A 24473-nucleotide genomic window follows, 5' to 3' on the forward strand; every position below is an offset into this window, starting at 1 on the left:
ATATCATGTTTAAGACACGCCAGTCTCTAGTGGTAGTGAGGTGTCTGCAATGGACATTATAGCAAGCCCAATTCCTGATGTATCCACATATGTTTTGAATGCCAATCCTGGGCTATTTGAATGTGGCTTTTGAAGGGGTGATACAGTTCCCCCTACACTAAAACAGGAGCACTGGAATTGGTATGGGATTAATCATCGCAATTAGGACCCTCCTGAAAATGTTTACGGGATCAGTTTCGAGGGTAAATCGCTATTACACCTGCAGTACTGATGTTTGTTGCTGGCCGTGTGGCGTTTGGGCCAGTGACGGTGCGGTGAGGTCAATGGCTGGGGAGGCACTGGCTAGTGTCAGAGCCAGATTCACACGCTGGGGGGGGGCGTGTCCTCACTGAGGGGGCGTGTCCTCACGGAGGGGGCGTGTCCTCACTGACTGGGGCGTGTTAGACACGTCCCCCTCAGTGAGGCAGCTGTGATAGCTGCCTCCCCTGGTGCTTTTTCATTGCAGTTTCATGACGAGACCAGCGAGCCTAAATATCTGTATACACACGTGAAATAAGTTACCTGGAGTATGGAAGGCGATGACATGAAATGAAGGGGTCTACAAACATTACATTGGTGACATGCTGAGATAGTAACAGGCACGCGCTTATTGCCCGAGCTGCATCCAGTCACTGAGGGGTTGTGCAATCAGAGGGGAGGCTGAGCTCGTCGCTGCCTCACCTCTCGTCTCTTCCTGTATTTGCAGCGGACCTCCGCAAATTTGGCGATTTTGACTATTAAAATGATTGGAATCGTACAGAAATTACATTTATAACAGATCAGTGGAAATTTTTAAATATTTATTTCATTTGATTATTCTTTTTTTTTACTTTTCATTGGAGTATGACAGGTAAGGCTCTGCCTCCCCTGCCTCCCCTGACCGCACGTCCCTGGTTTGGGCCTGCGCTCAACAACCGTGATTCAAGAGCAACTCAAAAGACTTTGCTACTGCTGTACTGATTCTGCCGTGGTGTAATGGATGTCAGAGTGGACTTGCAATCCAGAAGTCGCCAGTTTTGTTCTCCCACCGTTGCAGTTGAAACAGTGGGGGCAAAAATGTGTTAACCAAACCCACTTCTGTCCACCCAGCAGTATCTATGGGTACACCTCAGTCATTCAGCTAGTCGCACGTGGTGGGGTAAAGTGTGGGTACTCCCGTCTCTTCTAAGACATATGGCCAGCGTGGAAGAGTAGGCCAAATAATACCCTCTAGAGGGAGCTCGGTAGTGAACACCCTTCCACCAGCAGAAGCGTGAGTAAGAAATTACAGGGCTGCACCTTTACACATTTTACCACGGTTTGTTGTACATGTGCTGTAATTTTTTGAAGTGCAAATATTATGAGCAACGAGGCCAACATTTTTTCTATGCAGAATGTTGGTTAGGGCACTGAATTGCACATTAGAAGTGGGCTGTTTCCGAATTCCGCAACACAATTCATTGCATAATGTATCGTTGAGGATCATTTCTCTCTGTTGCAGGACGCGGCCCATAGACATAGAGAAGATCACCCTGCACATGAATGATAACAGCAGCAGATTTAATTTCCATACGGGGGGGGGGGTTACTTTACAAATAAATATAATTCGTCCAAGTCTCCAGCAAGTCACTTGAGTTTATGTCCAGGGTACGAGATCAACTAGCTCCATGTCACATTCTCTTCGCAAATATTTGACCAATTTTAAAATCCACCAACACGGGTGACAGATTTGTTAAATTATCAACTCGGTGAGGTACAATTGCCAGGGCAGATGTAATGCTGGCTGAAAGTTCAGGGGAGTGACATAAGAATCGCCTGCAGCACTGCGAGTCGCCTATATTTGGTCAAAGCAACTGCTGGATGATCGCCAGGACCGTATGGGTCATGGTGGTTACTAGGCGGGGAGCTTAGACATTGGAGTATTTGCAATGTAGCCCTGCAAGCAGCTAATAACACCCATGGTCATTCTTGCAAATGAAACTATCCTGTTCTCAGTTGGTCAGACAAATAAACTTGAGCTAACCTTTATTATCAGAATGAGAAGATGTATTCATACTTGGAGGAATCCGATTAACTATAAAGCTCTTTATAGCTCATTGGGCTTGGTGATTGCCCACCCAGGCGCTATCCAGATGCAAGCTTGCTGAGGTTACGAGATGTGATGAGATTTGGGGGCGTGCCGGGTGATGTGGCCAATGGGGCCGCGGTGTTGGACGCCCTCGAGGTGGCCTCTGCACGGAGCCGGTGGACAGAGAGGGTAGCGTTCACAGCAAAGGGTCCAGTGCCACTATTGACTCGCCACAACAGTTTTAAAGTCGCGTGTATTGACTCCAGAGAGAGATGAAGCGAGTCGATCCCCTCAACTGGAATGAAATACATTTTGGGGCATTAAATATGAGTGAGGAAATTAAAGTAACAAACGCAGGTGACAACAACTTTTTTTTTATTTGACCAGGTAAGGCCCGCTGAGCTATATAACTCCTGCATACCGGGCGAGGTAGTTAACATCTCGTCACCGCGCCGTGCATCATGCTGAAACTAAGTTGAAGCACAACGGGCTTCCACCCTGGCTAAATTACAGGACAGTGGTTATTAGTAAAATTGTTACCAAAATATATGAATACTGAAATACGTTCCAGAGCTGATATCAGTGTGCAAAAGAATAATTATACAAAAAATAATGCCTGCTTGCCTGTTGCACACATAGCGGTTATATCATCGGTCAGCCCGAAGTGCTGCAGTAGTTTCAATGGAACCCGTAACATTTTGCAGGAGTAAGCTACTTTGTGTGAATATGATTACGGTTATTTTAATCATTAAAATAACCCAGCTATGAGTGACTCAACTATTGGTGTGTTTAATGTTTACATATGGACTTTAGCACTTCCCAATCCAGTGATTTGACACATTAAATAACCCCCGTGCCACTTATGGTTTAGTTTGTGATTGCATTTTGCACCACACGTTATCTAGTTGCACGCAGTCCTGAATTTATGTCATCTGCTCGGCATTAGGAACCATTGCTGAATACAATCACACACAGCTGGTATTGCACGGCTATTGAACTGACTTTGCTATTGATACGGTTGAGCATTTAGAAGAGGAATGGCAGACTTCGATAGTGTTCTGCAAGGCGTCGGGGAGTTCGGGCCCTTCCAGCACCGCGTGTTTGCGATGCTGTGTTTACCCTGCACCCTGTTTGCCTTCCAGTACCTCAACATCGTTTTCCTGGGCCAAGTCCCTGAGCACCGCTGCAGGGTGCCCACCGAGACGAGACGAACGTCTTCCCGGTGCGGCGCAAGCCTCGAGGCGGCACACAGAAACCGGAGTCGCGCATCGGGCTCGGTGGAAGACCAATGGAACCTTCAGTGCATGCGCGTCAACACTACCACCTGGAGTGACTCGAATGCTCCGTGCGGGCTGTCTCCATGGGGCCAGGGAGACGAGGTGACCAACGCGTCCTTTTCTGGTCGCCTCATTGCGTGCGACCACGGTTGGGAGTTTGACACCGAGGAGACGGGACTGACCTTAGTGTCAGAGGTAGGTACAGAGGCGCTGAACGCGCAGCGGCGGACTGTGTTTGACGGGTGCTTATTTCTCATGCAACTCTATGTCGTGCAAATTCGGCAATATAGCGGTGTGTTATTCTGTTACCTATGCGGTAATACCGCCATATGCCATTCTTGGATGAGTACGGTACGTACATTATTTCACCGAATCGGGCCGGGCTCGCCGTGGTGCGCCAAGCGTGGAAAAATCTACACCGATTTCATTGTCGATATGAAGGATGGCCAATCAATCGCTAACAACCTGACTCTGACATATAGGCATATTGCAATCCACCATTATATACGTCTGTCTTGAAAACTCACCTCTTTAAACTGGCCTTTACTCGCTAGTTCTGGCCGTTTACCCAACTGGTTCTGTTTATGATAATTGTTTTTTACCCTTCTATCTGGCAACAAAACTGACACCTTTTTTTTACAAGGAGTCATGTTTGCATAGACCACAATACCTGCAGCCATAATGCAAACAAAAAACATAAATCTGATAATATATGCACTGTCCTTGAAGTTGATTGGTCCACACCCGAGACAGCTTTCCTTAGAGCCTAGTCTCACATGGGTTGGACCAGATGACGCCAAAAGGCGCACAACTCAAAGACAATGCACCATCAGTGTGCGCGCACGCAGCGTACAGTGGGAGCAAGTGAGGACACAGGGCGCTGATTGGCTGGTCGTTGTTGTTGTCCCAAAGGAGGTGACGTGATGTCTGAGGATGGTAGCAGGTGGCAGAGAGTAATTAAGGGTGCAGGGCGCTGATTGGCCGAGAGGGTGTTGTTGTCGGAAAATGGCGCCGCAGTGTCTGGAAAAACATGCCACGTGGCAGCAGGGGCTGGGAGCGATTGGCGTCGCGGGGGATGCCCCTGATTAATTGGGAATTAATTGGCTCGGGGATAAAGACAGGGGTTTTCGGAGGAGATGGGAGTTCGCGCCTGGGAGGAGACAGAGGATGGAGAGTCGGAGCAGCAGAGTGAATAACAGTATAGGGTAGCAGTGGAGAAGCGTAAGGTAGCAGTGGAGAAGCGTAGGGTAGCAGTGGAGAAGTGTAGAGTAACAGTGAGACGACGAAGCAGTAGGAAGCGGCTGGAGTGTGGGAAGAGAAGCTGATGTAGTTACGACGGAGTGGGACGGCGGAGCTGATAAAGAGCAGCCGAACTGTGGCTGAGAGAGTGGAGAGGAGAGTCGACGGAGGAGTGAAGGGGAGCGAGTGAGGCCGGCGGAACGTGGCGAGCGAGTGGAGAGCGTGGAGGAGAACTGTGCATCGGTGTTAGCGGGAGGAACGTTGAGCGATGTTGGATGGAGGAGTGTTGAGCGAAATACGCGAAATAAAGTAACGAGGAAAGACAAGAAGCTGTCGTGTCGGTTCGAGCACTACACATGTACGTTGAACTTATTTTGCACCGTACGTAGCCAACCGTGATAATCGGAGGTGCAGGGGAAAGACAACAAACTAAACACAAAAAGCAGTTCTAAAGAAATTATTTTCAGTCTAGATGATTTAAAAGTGCATAGGTCCAGTGGCTTCCTAATATCAGAATGTAGAGAGCATTCCACACGGCCGCAGACGCGCATCTGAAAGTGCTCGATGCAGTGCCCGTCTTTGTTTGATGGCTAGCCAAAAGTTGCGAGGATGACCGGAGTTCGAGTGATGGTATAAATTGTTGCGCCACAGTTAGTCGATTGGCATGTCGTGTGTGATGTGATCAAATGTGAGTACTCCCATTTCCTCCAAGACATCTGGCCAGTGTAGAAGAGGAGACCAAAATACCTTCCAGGGGGACTTTCTAGAGCTCCATCTCGCGAAGACCCTTCTGCCGGCAGCGGCGTGAATTGGTAATTGCAGGACAAAGCTTCTGCTTTTTGTGCACGCAGGAGGAAATATCTTTTTTCCGTTGTCCTTCATTTCCAAAGCTCAATGCCGAGTAGATTCCAGGATCCGATGCGATCGGGCGCATTCCGTTACATGCGCTCTGGTAAAATGTCCCACCCCGGCTCAGACACGCCATTAATTAATGAATAAGGTCCACAAATTCCACTTGGGTAAAGTTCGTAATTGGGCCTTGCCTACTACCCATCTGAGCAACTAGAATTGGACTACAGTTGGATCGCTGATACGAAGAAAGGCATATAAACATGAACACCACATGATGTGGGGAATCCTCCACCAAGCAGGTAAGGCAAATGTACTGTTTGGTATCAGTGATTGAAGACGGATAGATGCAGGTACTAATAGGCGGTTTTACTATTTGTAATGGGAGACCATTGATTGATTATTGGGATTCTTGTTTGTGGTCGGATTGCAAAGTATGCTGCCCAACTATATGCTTTCTGTCTGTCGAGGAGGGCATTGATCTCGAATGAAATTACGGCTACGATAATGAATTGCCACAGGCTTTTACACTCTGCTGTGTTTTTCAGTTATGGTCCCACAAAAACAGATATATCTTCACTTAATGCTGCATATTTTCCCCCCATTTGTATTGTCGAGCTGTCCGATGTTGTTTTCGTGTTGAATCGCAATGTTTTTCGGCACGATATCTGACGTTTCACTCCACGTGCCCGGAGCTCAAGTTCCTGAGGAAAAACGCATCGGAGAGATATCTTCGTTTGTTTAGCAAACATGTACATGAGTAAATTAGGTGTAGACGTGGCATAAAAACACGTTTAGTTAAAGCATTGGCACTAATCTAATTATGTGTACCCCACCACACACCTGCACGTGGTCACATACACGTGGTCACATACATGTATACGTGCTCAGCATTATTGCAAATGTTTTCGATTGAGTTTACTTGTTTTCTTCACTTCACATTCACCACAGGAAATAAAACATCTTGCATCCACTTTAATGAAGTAGTACAAGTCGCTCACGCACGCTGTGTCCTCCCCCTCCGATGTCTGGGTGTGCAGTTTGACTTGGTGTGCGAGAACGCCTGGCTGCTGGATCTATCTCAGGCTCTCCTCAATGTAGGACTCTTGGTGGGAGCCATCCTCATGGGTTACGTTTCCGACAGGTGAATTGGCACGCAGGCGTTTGGAGACCCTCGTCCAGCAGTGGAACTGTAACATGTGTATGCGCAGCAGGCGAACATTTCGAGCAATGACCCCCTACTGAGTGTGCGGTAAATATATTTTGTATACACACAGTGACGTCGTGAATATGCCACTTGCGGGTTTGGCATAAGCGTGTTCATTTGCACCCTCCGCCATAGGTATGGGCGCCGATGGAGCTTGATGGTGTCTATCGTGATGCAGACCATCTTCGGAGTTCTGGTTGCCTTTGCCCCCAACTACGCCGCCTTTGTGTGCATGCGGACTTTGCAAGGGATCTTCAACATGGGCAGCTGGACTACCGTCTTTGTGATCGGTACCTTGTCCTTGCTCATTCTTAACGTCCTTTTTTTCATAACTTTTTTTTATATTCTCATATTCTTTAAAAATATATTTTTACAAGGTCCATTGGATGACCACGTTTCTAATCAGTAAATCACCTTGCTCATTCTTCTGGACACGGCTAACCGTGTGATATTTCAACAATGGGCTTCGCAGTCAATGATACTTACGACCTGTAACTTGGGGCAGGATGTTTATTGTTGGAATTGCACCACGCGTCGGACAACATACAAAAAAACTGGATGCTTTCCTCGTGATTAAAACAATACATTTGTTACAATGCCATTCTATTATGTTTGAAAACACAATCGTAAATCTCCATGTGAAATCCTTGAAAGATTACTTTAAATATTCAACATGTAAGAAGAGGGGTTCAATCAAATGGCAAAAAAGTACAAGCTAAAATGTCACGCATTACTATCTTCTAAATGTAAGTTTAACACGTAGGCTTTCGCAACCAATATCCATAATAGGGTTTTTTTTGGATTAGATCGCGTTCTGTTTACGTGACAACCCTTACTAGTTTGCTGTGTTGGGTGGTGGCGGGTTATAATGACACTTTTATATATTTACGCGATCTAACCCAAAAAAAAAACATGTATTCAAAATGTAACTTTAAAAAAACGATTGTGTGAAGTGGACTCAAGGAACATGGAAAAAAACTCTTAACCATGCCTAAAAACAGAGAAAAATATAACTTGAAACCTGTAAAAAAAAGCGTGACATTCGGCCTCTCGGTCCACGTGGTGCATTCGTCTGTCACAGGTCCCAACTGGGACTGACTGCGGACCGGGTCCAGATATATCATAGGGGAGACCGCAGTGCGTGCGTGCCGGGTGGTGCATGGACTGCACTGAGGCCCGGCTGGCCATGTTGGTTAGGGATGCAAATTTATTGCACCCGAAAGCAAATTTATAACGGCGTGGGGGGGGGGGGGTAATGGGCGAGTCTGGGGATGGATGGTGAGTGAGAGGTGATGTGGCGGGGGGAGCGGTGGAGGGGGGAGCTTCTCTCAGACCCCCACCTGACACACGTGGTGCTCGACATCATCATCATCAATACCATGGGTACCTGGTTCCTTCTGGCCAGAATGAGCCTTTAAGTGACTCTACATATTTTCTGCTAAATATCTTCTGGATCATTGAATACCGCAAGTCAATTCTCATACTCCCCGTTCCTGTTAATACCCCTGCCCCACATGTGAGAACCATACTTGGTTTTAAAGTAGTCCGTGTGGTGGGCCCCTAATCTTTGGAATGACCTAGCCAAAATGTTTGGGATTAAAAAAAACCTTCCCATCCTTGTCCTACCTCCAATCACTTGATGCACATGTGTAGGAGAATTGTATCGCTCTGTTTTGCAGACTTTTCAGTTATAAATTCTTCTTCTTCTATGAGATGCGTTCCATAAACATCGTATTTGTTGTGCTGAGTGTAGCATGTTCATGCACGACATTGGCCATTTGGAATTTGACCATGTAAAGTTGATTTTGGATTGTTTTGTTAGTGTGTGTTTTTACGATGTGTCTTCGTTGTAACGTGGTCCCCATCGAACACGCACATCGATTGCCCACTGGGTTTTATCTGTGCCAAAACAAAACCTAAATAAATATGACTCGAGTAAGTGCTGAGACTGACCTACTCACTCACAGATAGACAAATTAAGCTTCTAATAATGCAGATACATTCGCCTGATGTCGTTTTTCCCCCCACGTTCCATCTCCCCGGCTTTGCCCATGCCTCGTGTGCATGTAGCTACCGAGTTTGTGGGCTCAGGCCAGCGCAGGGTGGTGCACATGGTGCTGCAGATGTTCTTCAGCTTTGGAGTCATCATACTGTCTGGTATCGCTTACTGCTTACGCACGTGGCGCTACCTGCAACTGGCTCTCACGCTGCCAAACGTCGTCCTCTTTTCTTACTACTGGTACAGCGGTGACTATAATACTGTATTGCGGGCACACCAAAACCAAAACCTGCACAATATGCAGTACTCCCTGCAGTGTTCATTGTCTCAAAGCAAAGGAAATATACATCAAAGAATACCACTCAAGATGTGCAGCATTATACATACGGGAAAAAAAGTTAAACTTTAAACCCAATCAGATGGTGTCTACAATTACAGTGCATGCACATAGCCGGAGTTGGTGATCTGTAAAAAACAAAACAAATTTGACGGCATGGGCTCCTTAAACTTCATGGTGGCAAAGTAATACAGCAGCATGATCACTGTAGCATAATCAAGCCACTATATATATTTCAGGGACACTAAGACAGATAGTGATATTGTCTGCAATCTCACAAAGTAGAAGACGTCCCACTCAGCACTCTTGAGTATGAGCATCTGATTTAAAGAACATATCCAGTTTGCTGTCGTAAATAATGAAGAGTACACAATTGTGCAACTACACGCATGTTCTCTGCAGGTTGCTGCCAGAGTCACCTCGATGGCTTATTTCCCAGAATCGGAAAGAGCAGGCTTTCGGTGTTTTAAAGAAGATATCGAACGTGAATGGACGGGAATTATCTGACAACATCCGAAAGGTATATCTTGTGACGCTTCACATGCATACAAAATGCTTTCCCGCTACATTCCGACAAAATGACCTTCGATTTGTTGACTCTAACATGTTTTGCTTGTATTGTCTTATTGCAAATACTGTATGCAGCTGGGCCTTAGGTAAAAGTTAAATATGTAGCCCTGCAAATACTCAATTATGCCACTGAGAGGGAAGTCTAGAGAGTCCACTCGAGGGAATTTGGCCTCCTCTTCCACGCTGACCAGACGTCACGTGTGACCTGCGAATCAAGCAACTATGGTGAACCCATTCATCCTACTGAGTGGACAAAGGTGGTGGGGAAGAAGTGGCGGGCGGGGGGGGATTTCGGAAATGTTACTCATTGTTTCAACTGCCGTGCCGGGAGATTGATCCCGCGACCTGGATTTGAAGTCGAATGTTATAACCATTTCACCAGAGCAGCATCACTGGGCCTTGGGACGACACCAGTCGCGTCACTTGGTGTAGGAGCAGGGGGTGCCTTGGCACCCCCCTGGTGGCCAAAGCTACGAGCTGGGGCCCCTTTGACATCCACCATGAGATATGTTTTCAACAACAGCGTAAAAGAACAATAAGTTAATTAAAACGCGGTTTACATTTTTTTTTTATGAAAACGCTTTCATTAACGTTCCGTATTTTATTTTACCTTACTTATGGCAGTAGTGTTCGGCTTACGCAAATTGCGCAAATCAAATATTGAGGCCCCATCTGACCGATTGCTGCACCCCCTACGCTGATAATGTAGTTACTACGCCACTGGACGACGCGAATGTTAAATCCTAATAATACTTTATGTCCGTCAAAAATGTAGCTGTGACAGTATTGCGAAACCGATGCTCACGAATGTGAAAACATAGTTCGTCATTTTGTTTTTCATTGCTTAGAACTTTGAGGAGGTGACCAAAGCCGATGAAAAGGCTGGCAGCCCATCAATTGCAGACTTGATGAGGTCCCCAAAGATTCGCAAGTACACGGTGGTACTGATGATTTACTGGTGGGTACTTTCTCTATGGCCTCCTGCTACACTCTCAGGATACAAAAACACATAAATCGCACTCTCCTCTCGAGTACCTTACATTTTTATTTAATGTCTACTTTAATGCGTTTTTTATTCCACTTTATATCATATATTTGCTTTCCTACTTCATCAAACTGTTAATTATAGTTTTCTCTGAATGTGCTTCTTTCCTCTTGGTAAAACCATCTCGAGGCTAAATATTGATGATGTCATCCCATGAGGATGACATTTCACATCATCCTCCCTTTTCTGTTCATGTTCTTGTCTCATCGGTGTTTTATTCCTTGATGCGCTCGCAATGTTTTCAACTGAAAGCACAAACAGCTGACAGATCTGGAGACCCTGCACTGGCTTTCATCTTACTGACAACTACTCTACAGCATTCCTTCATCTAACTGTGACAAACAACCTAGACATCGGACTTGTTTCTAAATAAATAAAGCTAACGACATACAAAGTGTATTTTAACATATTATATACTGCATATATTTAATAAAGGAGTGGTCATACGGTGCCGTGGATAGTGCACTGTGCTATGAACCTTATTCAAACCTAAATTTGAATCCTGGCGCATGGCTAATATCAATGCTGAGTGATATTTTAACCATTCCTTGGCCACTCATTTAACAATCCACAGGGACCAATGTGGCGAAGCACGGTCAAACAACCCCCGCGACGGGCACGGCATGGGGAAGCTTTCATCCAGCAGCGGATAGACAATGGCTGCTGATGATGGTGATCTTGATCGATAATTATCTCTGATGTGTTTTCGTGCCGTAACGCATGTTGCTCGCCATAATGTCTGAAGTTTCGATCCACTGAATCGTGAATTAAGTTCCTGAAGAAGCCACGGCATGTGGAGCAAAACGTCGGACATCGTTCCGAACAACACGCGGTACAAGCCGCCAGCGCGTCGCTAAAGTTATTCTGACACAACTGCAGAAAACCGACACGAATGATCTTGTCTGTCACGTGTAGGTTCGTGGTTGGTGTTGTGTACCAGGGGCTGGCGATGAGCACGGGGAATATCGGTGATAACGTCTACCTGGCCTTCCTCATGGGCGGGCTGGCTGAGATTCCCGGAGCCCTGATGGTGATCGCGCTCATCGATCGAGTCGGGAGGCGTCTCCCCATGTGCGTGGCCCCTGGGCTCTCGGGTCTCGCCTGCCTCGCCACTGCCCTCGTCCCCCATGGTAAGCGGTGCGGGACACGCCAGCGTCTTATTCGGTGGCGTGCTGCCACTGGTGGGTGCCGTCGGTGTCCAGGCATCCAGAACGTTCTTAGATATGACCAAGAGAACCACAAAATATTTGGCAAAATCACGTTTTTTTCTATCCTTGAACAAGGTGACAAAAATGCGATAATGCCGAAGACAGAACCTTTAAAAAAACAGTAGTGCATAAACAGCACACTCACACGGATATATGGGCGAATTAAACCCATCTGTACCGTAACCAATAACCGCTGGGAAGCATTCACTTGGTAGGGCACACCCAACCTTCCAAGGAGTGTCTGTACCCCTGACCTCATTACATGGAAATCATTCAAGGTTCAGTCGGAATTCAGTGGGGGGAATGCGAATTTTATTTTATCGGGTTAACATGAGGAACCAAGCAGCAGTGTTCTGTATGTCTCCTGGTGTTAGTGGCTATAAATTAAGGGAGTCTTCAGAGTAGAGGCATGACCATTAACTCCCTTACTTTTGATTCAAAGAATTGTCGCATTTCATGGTCAACATTCGATACAAGAATACATTTTTAATCATTGTGATGAATTTGGCTACCACTCGTAATTTCAGCTCTCGTGTGAACATATTACATGCAACATATGTGAATAAAACACGTTGATTCTTGCTCGCTTTTTTGCATATATGATGAGCGGGGGAAAAAAATCTACATCTATCAGAGGATTATTGCTTAGGTACAACTCGATTATAAAGGTAACAGGTGCATCGGGGAAGGTGGGAATGACAAAATTCACTAGACTTTCTAGAGTGGTTGGTTTGTGGCGTTGACACACAGTGTGTCTGTATCAATTAACTTAAAACTTACCACAATTAATAAAGTATGACCTGTTGCAGATATTGAGTGGCTGAATATCACTCTGGTGACACTGGGCCGCCTTGGACTGACCATGGCCTATGAGATGGTGACCCTGGTTAACAACGAGCTCTATCCGACACACCTGAGGTGAGCAGACGTGAGTCACGTGTGGGCTCGTGAACAATATATCATGCAAATTGTTTAAGTTCTACTGATGAGTTGTCCCCCCTCTGATTTCTAATTTCCAGATCTACCAATTTGCACACATGCACTACATCTCGTGGTAAAATGAAACACTGCGTTCATGGGGTTTGGGTCGATTGATGGAGAAAATTTAGACTTGGCGGAGCGACAACTTATTTTGTGAGAGCCACAGGATTTAACTTGTAACATTCTGTGGTGAGCGCATATTCATTAAAAAAAATCATAAATAAAAACAAATGTAATAATAATGATGTTGTGCTTAATTGTGGAGAAAGCATTTTTGCGTAATACTGTTTATATTTGCATCTTATCACATCCCAACTCTCACTTATGACAATTATATCGACCTGTGTATGAAGTAGGCTAATGTGAACAGCTCATCAATCTGTATCGTTTGAATACTTCAAAGTATGCATTTCCCACCAATGTCAAGACATCCCAACAAAAGAGTAGATTTCTGACAACGGAGTCCCATCTTTGATCAGCCGGAGCTGGTAACGTGATTGGCCCTTCTGCAGATTACCCGGCAGCCAATCACAGGTGAAATGCGCATCTCATGCGCAAGCGCCGGTGACACGGATGACGTTAGGGAGAGCGCCGCATGTTATTGGCCGTGGCAGCAATGCATTTGAAATAAACCATAAATACGCCCAGCAACTTGGCATTACAGAAGAAAACGAGGCAACTGTAATAAACCGAATTGTTTAGGTTCTACTGAAGACAATCTATCCTTAAATAATTGACATTCTTTTAAAAAATTACAATATCTTATTGTTCTATCTACCTGATTATTTAGCTATTTCATATCCAACAATAAGCCATACAATCTCAACACTGCAATTCTCTCATTCTCAGCACTGCACATTGTAACGGTCTCATGCACTCTCCTCACACTTCCTCACTAAACCCCGAAAAAAAACTCTTCACTCTCACCTTCAGCCCCTTTTGGTGTCCTCCACATTCATAACCACCAAACCTAAATATACACTTAGAAATATCCTAAACACCTATAAATATCCTATCAATGCCTGTTGGCCACTATTGGGTCACCATATTTCTCTGCTAGTCACATTTAAGTAAGCACATATGTCGGGCTGTAAACAACTCTCAACTGCCACCATAGCACTAGACTGAATTAAACAGAAAATAATGCAATTAACGTGAAATAAGGACGAACGGTCAAGTACCAAAGAAAATTGTTCACAATACAACTGTAATGCGGGCGTAAGCGACCTTCCGGATGTGACGTCACGGGGGGTGGAGTCATGTGACGTGGGTGGAAGGTTCGGGGCCTTAAGCGGGTAAACCGGAAGGGGAAGGCAGTCGGGGTGTGAGCGGAATAGAGTGAGGCCACGCGGGCGAGTGTGGAGAGGGGGGGCGCCGACGGCCATCGGGAGCCAACCCCGAAGATAAGAGGAAGCTGCGGAGTGGTGTGCAGCTGCAGAGGAGACAGCCAGAAGGGCTGCGTGTTAGAGGCAGCGGTGTGGCTGCCAGGAGGAGCTGCGGAGAGAGAGAGAGAGAGGGCTGCATGTTAGAGGCAGCGGTGTGGCTGCCAGGAGGAGCTGCGGAGAGAGAGAGAGACAGCAAGAGGCTGTCAGAGCTGCGGAGGGAGAGGAGTTGCAGCGAGTACAGCCAAGGGGGGCTGTGTGAGAGAAACAGCAGCGGAGCTGCTGTTGTGGATCGGGCCGACATTGGAGTCAGCACCGTGGAGAAGCTACAGAGTAAAGACAGCCGTGTGGGTGTACAGCACGAACCGAATAAAGGACACTGAGCCAGACATCGTGGTCCAGTCATTTATTACACTGGTGTCGGAAGTGCAACGGCATGTCGAAACAAGTGAGGAAGAAAGTTAATCCGGCGCCTGCATCGGCTTCTTCGTCCGACGACGACGAACTCCCTCCAACCACGGATCCTGTTGGGGTGGTGGAGGAGAGCCCGGCTGAGGCGACCACGGGAACGGGAGTGGAGGATGTTGGCGCGGTGGCGGGTCCGTCGACATCATCAGACGCGGATCAACGATGGCAAGCGATGGCGGTACAACTGGAGGCACTTAAGGACGTCCTGGCGCATCTATGCCATCTCGTCGCGCCAGGGACGATGGATGATGCAAGTGGTGCTCCGCGGGCCGCCACGTTGCCTGTCCTGCCGCCGCCATTGCCCACGTGGCAAGAGGCCGCCATTTTGCGCGCTCCGTGGCGCCAAACCGCCATCTTGGCCACGCCGCGGGCCGACGCCATTTTGAATTTGCCACCACAACCACCACCATTGGAAGACGGCGGGAAGAGGAGTCGGAGTCGCCACCTTACAACGGTTAAAGAATTTTCCGTCGGTGGGGACTGGAGCGCGTTCGCCTGCCGCTTCTTGGCGGCGGTACGCACAGCAAGATGGACCGATGCGGAGGCTTTGGAGGTGTTGCCGACTCTCCTGGACGACGAATCTGTCCGATTCTTCCGTTCCATAACGACCGATAAGAAGGCAACTTTATGTGGTGTTTTTCTAGAAATGGCCGATGCTTATGAGCCACCAGATGATGCGCATCGGCGATTCGCTCAACGACAACGAGCACCAGAGGAGTCGCCCGTGGCGTACAGGGGTGCGGTGCTGGAGCTGGCCATGGCAGCTTATCCTGAGACGCCACAGGACCTGCTCGAGCCTCTCATATTAGGGAAAATGTTGGAGCTGTCTCGGGATCTAGGGATCCCCATGCCTGTGTGTGGGCATGAGAAGCTCACTTCCCGGACGGCTGCTAAGTGTCTCGATGCGCAATTCAACCTCCGTCGCTGGAAACAAGTGACGGCGTGGACGGGGGGGCCCGTCAAAGAAGAGGATGCGCTGGGGTGGAACCCTGCGCAGGCTGTCTATGTTCCGGATGACCAGGGCCCTCAACAACTGACGGCCGCCTCCGCTCCATGGACGGGACGCGGCGGGCCGAGACCGCGCGCGGCGCTACCAGAACGGGGCCGTCAGGAGGCGAGGCCTGCGCTTCGGCGCAACGAGGCCGAATGTTTCCGCTGCGGGCGTAGGGGCCACTACGCCAGAGACTGCTGGGCCCGCTTCCCGGCTCCGCCGCAGCAGGAGGCCTCGGCACCGGTCAAGTCGGCTAAAGATCCTCCGAAACAGGCATGTCGGCACGCACCAGACACTCGGCAAGGCTTTCCACCTCACCCACCACCTGTGTTGCGCGATCCTATTGTTGTTGTTAAAGAAAGGCCATCGACGGGGCCTTGTCATTCAGTTACGCAGTGGCGCAAATTGGCACGGAGAGTTGTCGCGGCCGCTACGGGTTCGTCCACTGTACCGGGGTCCATACAAGGTGTGGACGTGCGCATTTTGGTCGACTCGGGGGCGTCTGCGACTATTATATCGGATGTCATTTTCCATCTGTTGGGCATTCCGCCGGGGGCTGTGCGTCCGGTTTATGGGTCGTGCGTCGCTGCGAACGGGGGTAGCATGGGTATCGTGGGTCAGGTGGATGCTAAGATATCTATTGGGGATGTGTCGGCCTCGGGTGTTGTGTTGATATCGAGATCTTTGGCGGTTCCTTGTTTGTTAGGCACCGATTTTTTGGCTAAGATGCCCATTTTTATCAAAATCAATGAGAATTGTATTGAACTGCCGGGGGGCCGTCAAATCTCGTTTCTGCCGTCGCCCTGGGGGCGACCTGCTTCGGCCGTACAAGTGCAGGCGCTGTCCGTCGCATCTGTGGACATCCCACCTGGTACACAGATGCTTATACCCTTGCGGTATCGGAAGCCCCTGCCTGATCGGCTAGGAGCAGTAGGGGTCTTGTTGTCACCGTCCGCCACGATAACAACCGGGTTGGCGTTAGTGGGGGCACAGACCATCGTCCGGCCGGATCAATTACCGTTTTTACAGGTGCTTAATGCGGGGGGAGAAAACGTCCGTGTCCCGGCCGGTACGGTTGTGGCACATGCCACTACGGCGTTTGCGACCCATGATTGTCCACATAGCCGGGGAGTTGTTGCTGGGGTTTCCGAGCCAAGGAGTTCGGATGATCGTTGGGTTGCTCATTTATGTGACGAAAATTCTTCCCTGTCCATGGAGCAACGTGGTGCGCTGCGTAAATTGTTGTTGACATATTCCGATGTGTTCAGCTCCGATGATTTGGATTTGGGCCGCACTTCGTTGCTTTACCATCACATTGAGACGGGCGATGCTGCCCCTATTCGATTAAATTCGCATCGGATGAGTCCTGCGGAGCGAGAACACGTACGGGGGGCAGTGGAAGACATGTTGGCTGCGGACATTATATCGCCATCTAACAGCCCATGGGGCGCTCCAGTCGTCTTGGTTAAGAAGAAGGATGGCAAATTGCGATTTTGTGTTGATTTCCGCAAATTGAATAAGATATCGGTGGCAGATGCGTACCCCCTGCCGCGTATGGATGACTCCCTCGACGCATTGTCGGGGGCTAAGTTCTTTTCCACACTGGACCTCTCTTTGGGATTTTGGCAGCTTCCCCTTGACGAGTCCTCACGGGAGAAAACCGCATTCCGTACGCCGCAGGGGTTATTTCAATTCAACTGTCTCCCGATGGGATTGAATGCGGCCCCTGCTACATTTCAAAGATTGATGGAGCTCGTTTTGACGGGGTTGCAGTGGGAGACATGTCTTATATATTTGGACGATATCATTGTCTTCAGCCGCACATTTGATGAACATTTGACGCGGCTGGAGACAGTGTTCACGAGGATGCATTCTGCCAAATTGAAATTCAAACCAAAGAAATGTCACCTACTGCAACGGTCCGTCCGCTATTTGGGGCACATTGTGAGTGCTGAGGGAGTGTCCACGGATCCGGAAAAGACGGCGTGCGTCCGGGATTGGCCGACTCCGGCCACCGTGGGGGATGTTCGGCGGTTTTTGGGATTTGCCTCGTATTACCGAAGATTTGTGCCGGGTTTTGCGACGATTGCGAGGCCCTTGCATCTCCTTACGGGTAAAGGACGGAAGTTTGTTTGGGGACAGCCGGAGGAGGCGGCCTTTCGGAGTCTGCGTGATCTATTGGCCACGGCCCCAACATTGGATTATCCCGATTTCGATCACCCATTCATTCTTGATACGGACGCGAGTGACACAGGTATTGGGGCGGTGTTATCACAGTCTAAAGGGGGTGTAGAGCGTGTCGTGGCGTATGGTAGCCGAGTCTTGTCTCCTGCGGAAACCCGCTACTGTGTCACTCGCAGAGAACTATTGGCGGTTGTTTTTTTCCTACGGCAATTTCGACCATACCTCTACGGTCGTTCTTTTATTGTGCGTACGGATCATGCGGCCTTGCAATATGCCCTTAAAATTGACCAGCCATCCGGACAGTTGGCACGTTGGTTGGACACGCTACAGGAATTTTCCTTCCAAATTCAACATCGGAAGGGAGTGCGCCATGCGAACGCTGATGCACTTTCCAGATTACCGCGGCGCGCCCCTTGTAAATGTGAGTCGGGGACGCATAGGTGTTCGCCGATTCCAAACCCCCCTCAGCCGCTTACGTTGGCCGTCGAGAAGTCGGACACTCCGATGGAACCGGGACCGGCTGACGGGGTTTTGAATCTGCCGAGGTCTGTCTGGATCCGGGAACAGATGATGGATGAGTCATTGGTGTCCTTGCGGAAGCGGTCTGCTAGGGACAATGGGAGTCCGAGTACGGCTATGGGGCCGCAAACCGCTCTCCGAGATGGTCTGCTTATGTGGCGGGAGGGGTTCCAGGAACGTTGGCGCCTGGTGGTACCAACGTCCTTGCGATTCGAGTTGATTAGAACCCTCCATTGTGACACTCTCTTACATTTAGGGGTGCAGAAGACCTTGTTGACGTTGCAACGTCATTATTTTTGGCACGGCATGGCGACAGATGTCGTAGGGCACGTGCGCGCGTGCCCTGCGTGTGCACGACGTAAGCCGCCGAAACATCCTTACGTGCCGCCTCTCCAGTCCATTCAGGTGTCTCGAGTCAATGAATTGGTGGCACTGGACATATTGGGACCTTTTCCACCATCGGCGAGGGGTAATAAATATTTGCTGGTAGGGGTTGAGTACCTCTCCCGTTGGCCGATGGCCTGGCCGTTGCCCGATCAGTCGGCCGCGGCCATTACCGACGCCTTTTTGTTTGGGTATATTATGGATAAGGGGGCGCCTGAGAGACTCCTCACGGACCAGGGCAGGAATTTCTCTTCTAAATTATTGGCGGAAGTGTGCGCGGGCCTTGGGACTAAGAAAGTACGGACATCCCCATACCATCCGCAGACGGATGGTATGGTTGAACGGCTGAACAGGACACTGTCTGCCATGCTTTGCCATACCGTGAGTGAACAACAATCAGATTGGGATCTGCACATCCCCGGGGTGCTTTCGGCGTACAGGATGACGCCTCATGCGGCTACAGGATATTCGCCGTTTTACCTTATGTATGGTCGGGAAAACGTGCCGCCGGTGGATGTGCAATTGGGAACTGGGGTGAAGGGACCTCGTAAACCACTTCCTGAATACATCCAGGACACGGTTCGCCGAGTCACGGAGGCGCGGGAGAATGCCCGCGTGGCTACGGCCAAAGCCCAGGCCCGGAACGAGCGATATGCGCGACGGTCTGAGGGGGAGTGCCCTTGGAAGGTTGGGGACCTAGCTTGGCTTCATTGTCCACAGGTACGTCCGGGGACCTCGCCGAAATTGCACAAACCCTGGCATGGTCCCGTACGCCTCATTGCGGTTCCCAACCCACAGTCAGCACGCGTCCAGATTGGGTCTCGTCGCTGGGTTGTGCATACGTCGCGCTTGAAACCATATGTTGCTCCCTTACATGATGCGTCATCCCCCAATGTTGCCTTGCCGGGGTCTGTTGCTGCTGACTCTCCCCTGCCTGCGTCCATTGATCTTGCTAGAGCGCCTGTCGTACCTGTTCCAGACAGGCCGGCCGTGACATTGCGGGGGACGAGGGGCCCTGCTCGGAGGACGCCTGCCAGGTCTGCGGGACCTTCGAGCCCTGCAACCCTTCCGACCCAGCTGCGGGCACGGTCACAGGACAAGCCCAAGACTAACTCTTTAGGGACACGGGACGTCGGTGGACTTCCAGCTGCGACAGGGGGATTACCCCCTGTCATTCCTCGACTTTCATCGCGTTCCCGTTCTGCGAGTGGGCCGCCGACCGTCCGGGACGGGCCGGCGACCCGCACACGTTCCAAATCGCTTACGTTTCGTTGATTGTTGCTGTCTTGTTATTTTTTTTTTCTTACAGTTGTATTTATTGCATGCTTTTGTACGTTCGTTGATGTTAATTGCGTTGTTGTTGTTCTTGCTGTTACATTGTATGCTTAGTGTCCTTTAGGGGGGGAAGCTCGGTTCGCCGCATTACGATTTGCTATTGGTCAGCCGAGGTCGGCTGGGATTTTTCTACGGGGGAGGGTGGTGTAATGCGGGCGTAAGCGACCTTCCGGATGTGACGTCACGGGGGGTGGAGTCATGTGACGTGGGTGGAAGGTTCGGGGCCTTAAGCGGGTAAACCGGAAGGGGAAGGCAGTCGGGGTGTGAGCGGAATAGAGTGAGGCCACGCGGGCGAGTGTGGAGAGGGGGGGCGCCGACGGCCATCGGGAGCCAACCCCGAAGATAAGAGGAAGCTGCGGAGTGGTGTGCAGCTGCAGAGGAGACAGCCAGAAGGGCTGCGTGTTAGAGGCAGCGGTGTGGCTGCCAGGAGGAGCTGCGGAGAGAGAGAGAGAGAGGGCTGCATGTTAGAGGCAGCGGTGTGGCTGCCAGGAGGAGCTGCGGAGAGAGAGAGAGACAGCAAGAGGCTGTCAGAGCTGCGGAGGGAGAGGAGTTGCAGCGAGTACAGCCAAGGGGGGCTGTGTGAGAGAAACAGCAGCGGAGCTGCTGTTGTGGATCGGGCCGACATTGGAGTCAGCACCGTGGAGAAGCTACAGAGTAAAGACAGCCGTGTGGGTGTACAGCACGAACCGAATAAAGGACACTGAGCCAGACATCGTGGTCCAGTCGTTTATTACACAACTATGAAAACTGGTGGGCACATCTTAATAATTAAAAAATGGTCCGTTACTTCTGAGTCTTGCATCGAGCTCAAATACCACTCGTGCTGCATGTGTACTATATTGACCAGTACTATACTAAACAGTACTCACGATACTCAACACCGTTGTCTCGTTTGCAGGAACATGGCCATGTCCACTTGTTCATCACTGTCTGGTATCGGTGGAATAGTCGCTCCGTTTGTCCTCTACCGTCTTTACACCATTTGGAGGCATCTACCCATGGTTATTTTTGGTACGAAATACACGCACATTAGCAACAATCAACTTGTCAGTAACATACACTTAATTAATAAAGACAGAATCGCTAAATTCCATATTAGGCTTAAAATTGGACGTGCGTCAGTAAAAAGTGAAGATGGAACCGTGGATGTTCTGGAATCGCTTGCGTACGCGTCATCGTGAATTATGTACTTCTGGTGTTAAGGCGTTATCACACTGATGGAACAAATGAGTACGTATAACAGGGGAATACCTAAAAACGTACAATAAGTTACATTAACTTCAACGGTTTCGAAAACGAAAATAAGGTCAACCTTGAGTACGCTTTGTAATTAGCTGGTCGTGAGTGACTGATGTTGAAAGAGGGCTACAAAGCTGACATTTGATTTTGGGCCCCATAAATTTGACATTAAAAAGAATGTGCAACTTTTACACTTTTTACCTCGGCTGACTGAATTTTGCACCTGGAGCTCAATCTACAGGATAGATTTGCAAAACCAGAGTGATAATTATGGGTTAATAACATTTTATGAGCCTTTAAATGGTTTAAAAAAAGACATTTATACCGACACGCTTTAGTTTCGAGAGGTTTTGAAGGGTATTGATTTCAAATATATAATACTTTTCTTGATAACTACATTTTTCGGGTACTTGAGCTGACTGAAAGGGGCATTCAACTTTTATCGCACTTGAGGATATCCACAAACTAGTTTTACTGCAGTTCGGGTTTCTTTACGTCATTCCGAGAAAGAGTACAGCATTCCCATGTACAGTCACAGATGTACAAGGCAGAATGAATGTGTGCATTCTGCAGGAATCCTTGCGATTATTGGCGGGTCCGTGATTCTGCTCTTGCCAGAAACAAACGGTCTTCCTCTACCAGAAACCACCGAGGATGCAGAAAACATTTCCAAGTATGTTGATTTGATGATGCCGGCAGCGTTTATTGGTTACAATTGACCACAAACATTTTTCGGTTTCACTAAAAAAAAGAAAGTGCACGTGAAATTTAATCGAATTTACGTTATTTTGAAAAGTATGCCAATGTGTACACCGTAGCTGCAATAAAAAAAAAATACATTGAGCTATTTTAGACATTGAATGATATAATAACTCACTAATTATTGCACGTGGAGGTAATTTCTGTCAAATAATTAATATGCGTTTTCGAGTTAAAGACAGTGTATGTCAAAGACTCGCGTTCAGTCACGCTAGTTTTGCACTCACAACAATTGGTTAAACCGAAAAATATTTGATTACTCGATTGTAACTTCTTTCCCAAACACGTGCCGTTAATATAAAAAAAGACTTGAAAATGTTTTTTAAATTAATATCATAAAACTATGCCGTAATTATATGATAGCCAGTATATAGTGAACGGTACTGTAAAACAATAGCAAGTGCTGTGTTGCAGTGCACTCTCTCATACAAGAATCAGCATATTTTAAGAATCAGAATATGTATTCATACTGGAGGTATCCGATGAGCTATAAAGATATTTTTTCATAGATGTCCAGTAGAACGTGCCTGGGAAGGAAAAGCTGTAATTGAGCAATAACAGCGGCAACATTCACTTTCGCACAGGAAACAGAAAATGCTGCGGTCCCGCAAGCTCAATACCAAGAACCCCTTGAGAAATGGAGATTCTCAGGCCGATGGAAATGTGACTGCCACTGAGCTCGAGTTTATAAATGTGACGCAATGAGTGTGCACGATGCCGCGTTCAAACAAAACTACCATGCGTATTAGGATGCCTCGGCTCATTCAGTATTTACGTGTTGTTTCACAATCAAAATTCGGCCATGCTACAGTAATACGCGTACGTTAGTTGTTGCGTTGAGGCAAATATTTGCAACTCTTTGATTATTAACGCAAGATTATTACGATACAATTGCAGAAAGTTTAAAATCACAAAGATATGTTTTACATGAAACCATTTGTTTGGAAGGGCTTTTGAAAACGCAAACAGGGTACTTCTAAATGGATTCTTAATTCTTAATTTTTAAGCGGTGCAAGAAGAGTCGAAATAGATGGTGGGTTATGTTCTTATTCACTTAAAAATGTAGTGCATTTAATTAAAAAAATATATATTTTATATCACTGTTGCTATCATCTCAAGGGAATCCATCGTATCATCTAACAATGCATTGCTGACAATGTTAACCGCTACACTATAGGGCAGCATATAACGCCCATGATTGAAGGCTACAGTATAAATACATTTTTTCATTTTTATATTTAAAGGAGAAATGTCACTCCAGAAATAGTGTAATCTCTCCATAATTGTCGACAGATTACAAAAGTTGACATAATTTTAAATATTTCATTTTGGGACATTGCCGTGACTACGTGGGGAATCTTGCATGCCTTGTAAACTTTAATATACTGGAATTTAATGTGATTGTTTTTTTCTGAATTTATAAAACTACAATACGTAGTGTGTATGTTCCTGTATTAGGGAAATAGTGGCATGGATTTGGAGGCCACAGCTTATGAAATAAATCACCATGACGCCAGACTGGGCAGCTCCTTTAAATTCTAAACATTCCGAATGAATTCCAGAGCTATAAAAGAACAATACAAAGACACCATTGGCATTCTGAGAAGGAGGTGGTGTTCTTCAACGCTCATAAAATCGAAGGCGCTTGAGGGTTCTTAAAAGTGTCTTGTTAATCATTATTTAAATGTGTAACGCGCCCAGTATTCTCTCACTCTCGAATAGAGAGGCCGACTCAGAGGCACGAATTGTCCAAGCTCTGCAGTAATCTGCATATAAAGATAGTTTCAGCCAATTAACGAGTGACTATGCACTTGAGGGAGCAATACTTTCCCATACAGATAGAAATTATTTCAAACGTTGGTCTACTACCACCTCCCACGGGAAGTTTCACGTTTGTGTGATCCACCAACGCTCGCTGTCTCCGTGGTGCTGGGTTTCAGGTGTGCTCCACCACAGCCAGACTCGCACATAGACTCGTACTGCTGTGACACACTGATGGTTCCCAGCCTCACGCCAGAGATGTGCAGTGCAGATCCCCCCTCCCCAACAGACAATAGCCCAGTGTTCTTCACTAATTTGCAGAGGGGTGCCACTATCGTCGATAAGACATCATCAGTGTGAGGGCCGCCACACATTTGAAACCATTGGGGTTTGACAGCACGATGGTGATGATGGGGGGTGTTTTCACTCTTTGTGTATTGTCGGGGACCGCACGTCAGGGGCCGCACGTCAGGGGCCGCACTAAAGGCCACCAGGGGCCAGCAGTGGCCCGCGGGCCTTGCAATGAAGAACACTGCAATAGATGATCTACCTAAAAAAATATCAATTGATTCAGGTGCTTTCCAGCTTGTTTTCCCAGTGGCTGGACACTGAACGTGTGTTTTGCTCAAACTATTAAATGTAAACAAGACCAA

At 48.0% G+C, this 24473-nt stretch overlaps 1 protein-coding gene across 1 annotated transcript; it reads left to right on the forward strand.

Moving 5' to 3' along the window:
* Positions 1 to 845: 845 nt before the first annotated feature.
* LOC144719712 (solute carrier family 22 member 3-like) lies at positions 846 to 24473 on the forward strand. The gene is made up of 11 exons (XM_078595850.1): positions 846 to 3558; positions 6492 to 6595; positions 6794 to 6948; positions 8729 to 8897; positions 9397 to 9514; positions 10413 to 10522; positions 11525 to 11739; positions 12627 to 12735; positions 20960 to 21072; positions 21874 to 21973; positions 22644 to 24473. Exons 1-11 carry the CDS (start codon positions 3124 to 3126, stop codon positions 22762 to 22764), a joined length of 1749 nt encoding a protein of 582 aa, XP_078451976.1. The 5' UTR covers positions 846 to 3123; the 3' UTR covers positions 22765 to 24473.

This window comes from Lampetra planeri, chromosome 7 (genome assembly GCF_965212315.1).
Source record: "Lampetra planeri chromosome 7, kcLamPlan1.2.h2, whole genome shotgun sequence".
In the NCBI taxonomy this organism is placed as follows: Eukaryota; Metazoa; Chordata; class Hyperoartia; order Petromyzontiformes; family Petromyzontidae; genus Lampetra; species Lampetra planeri.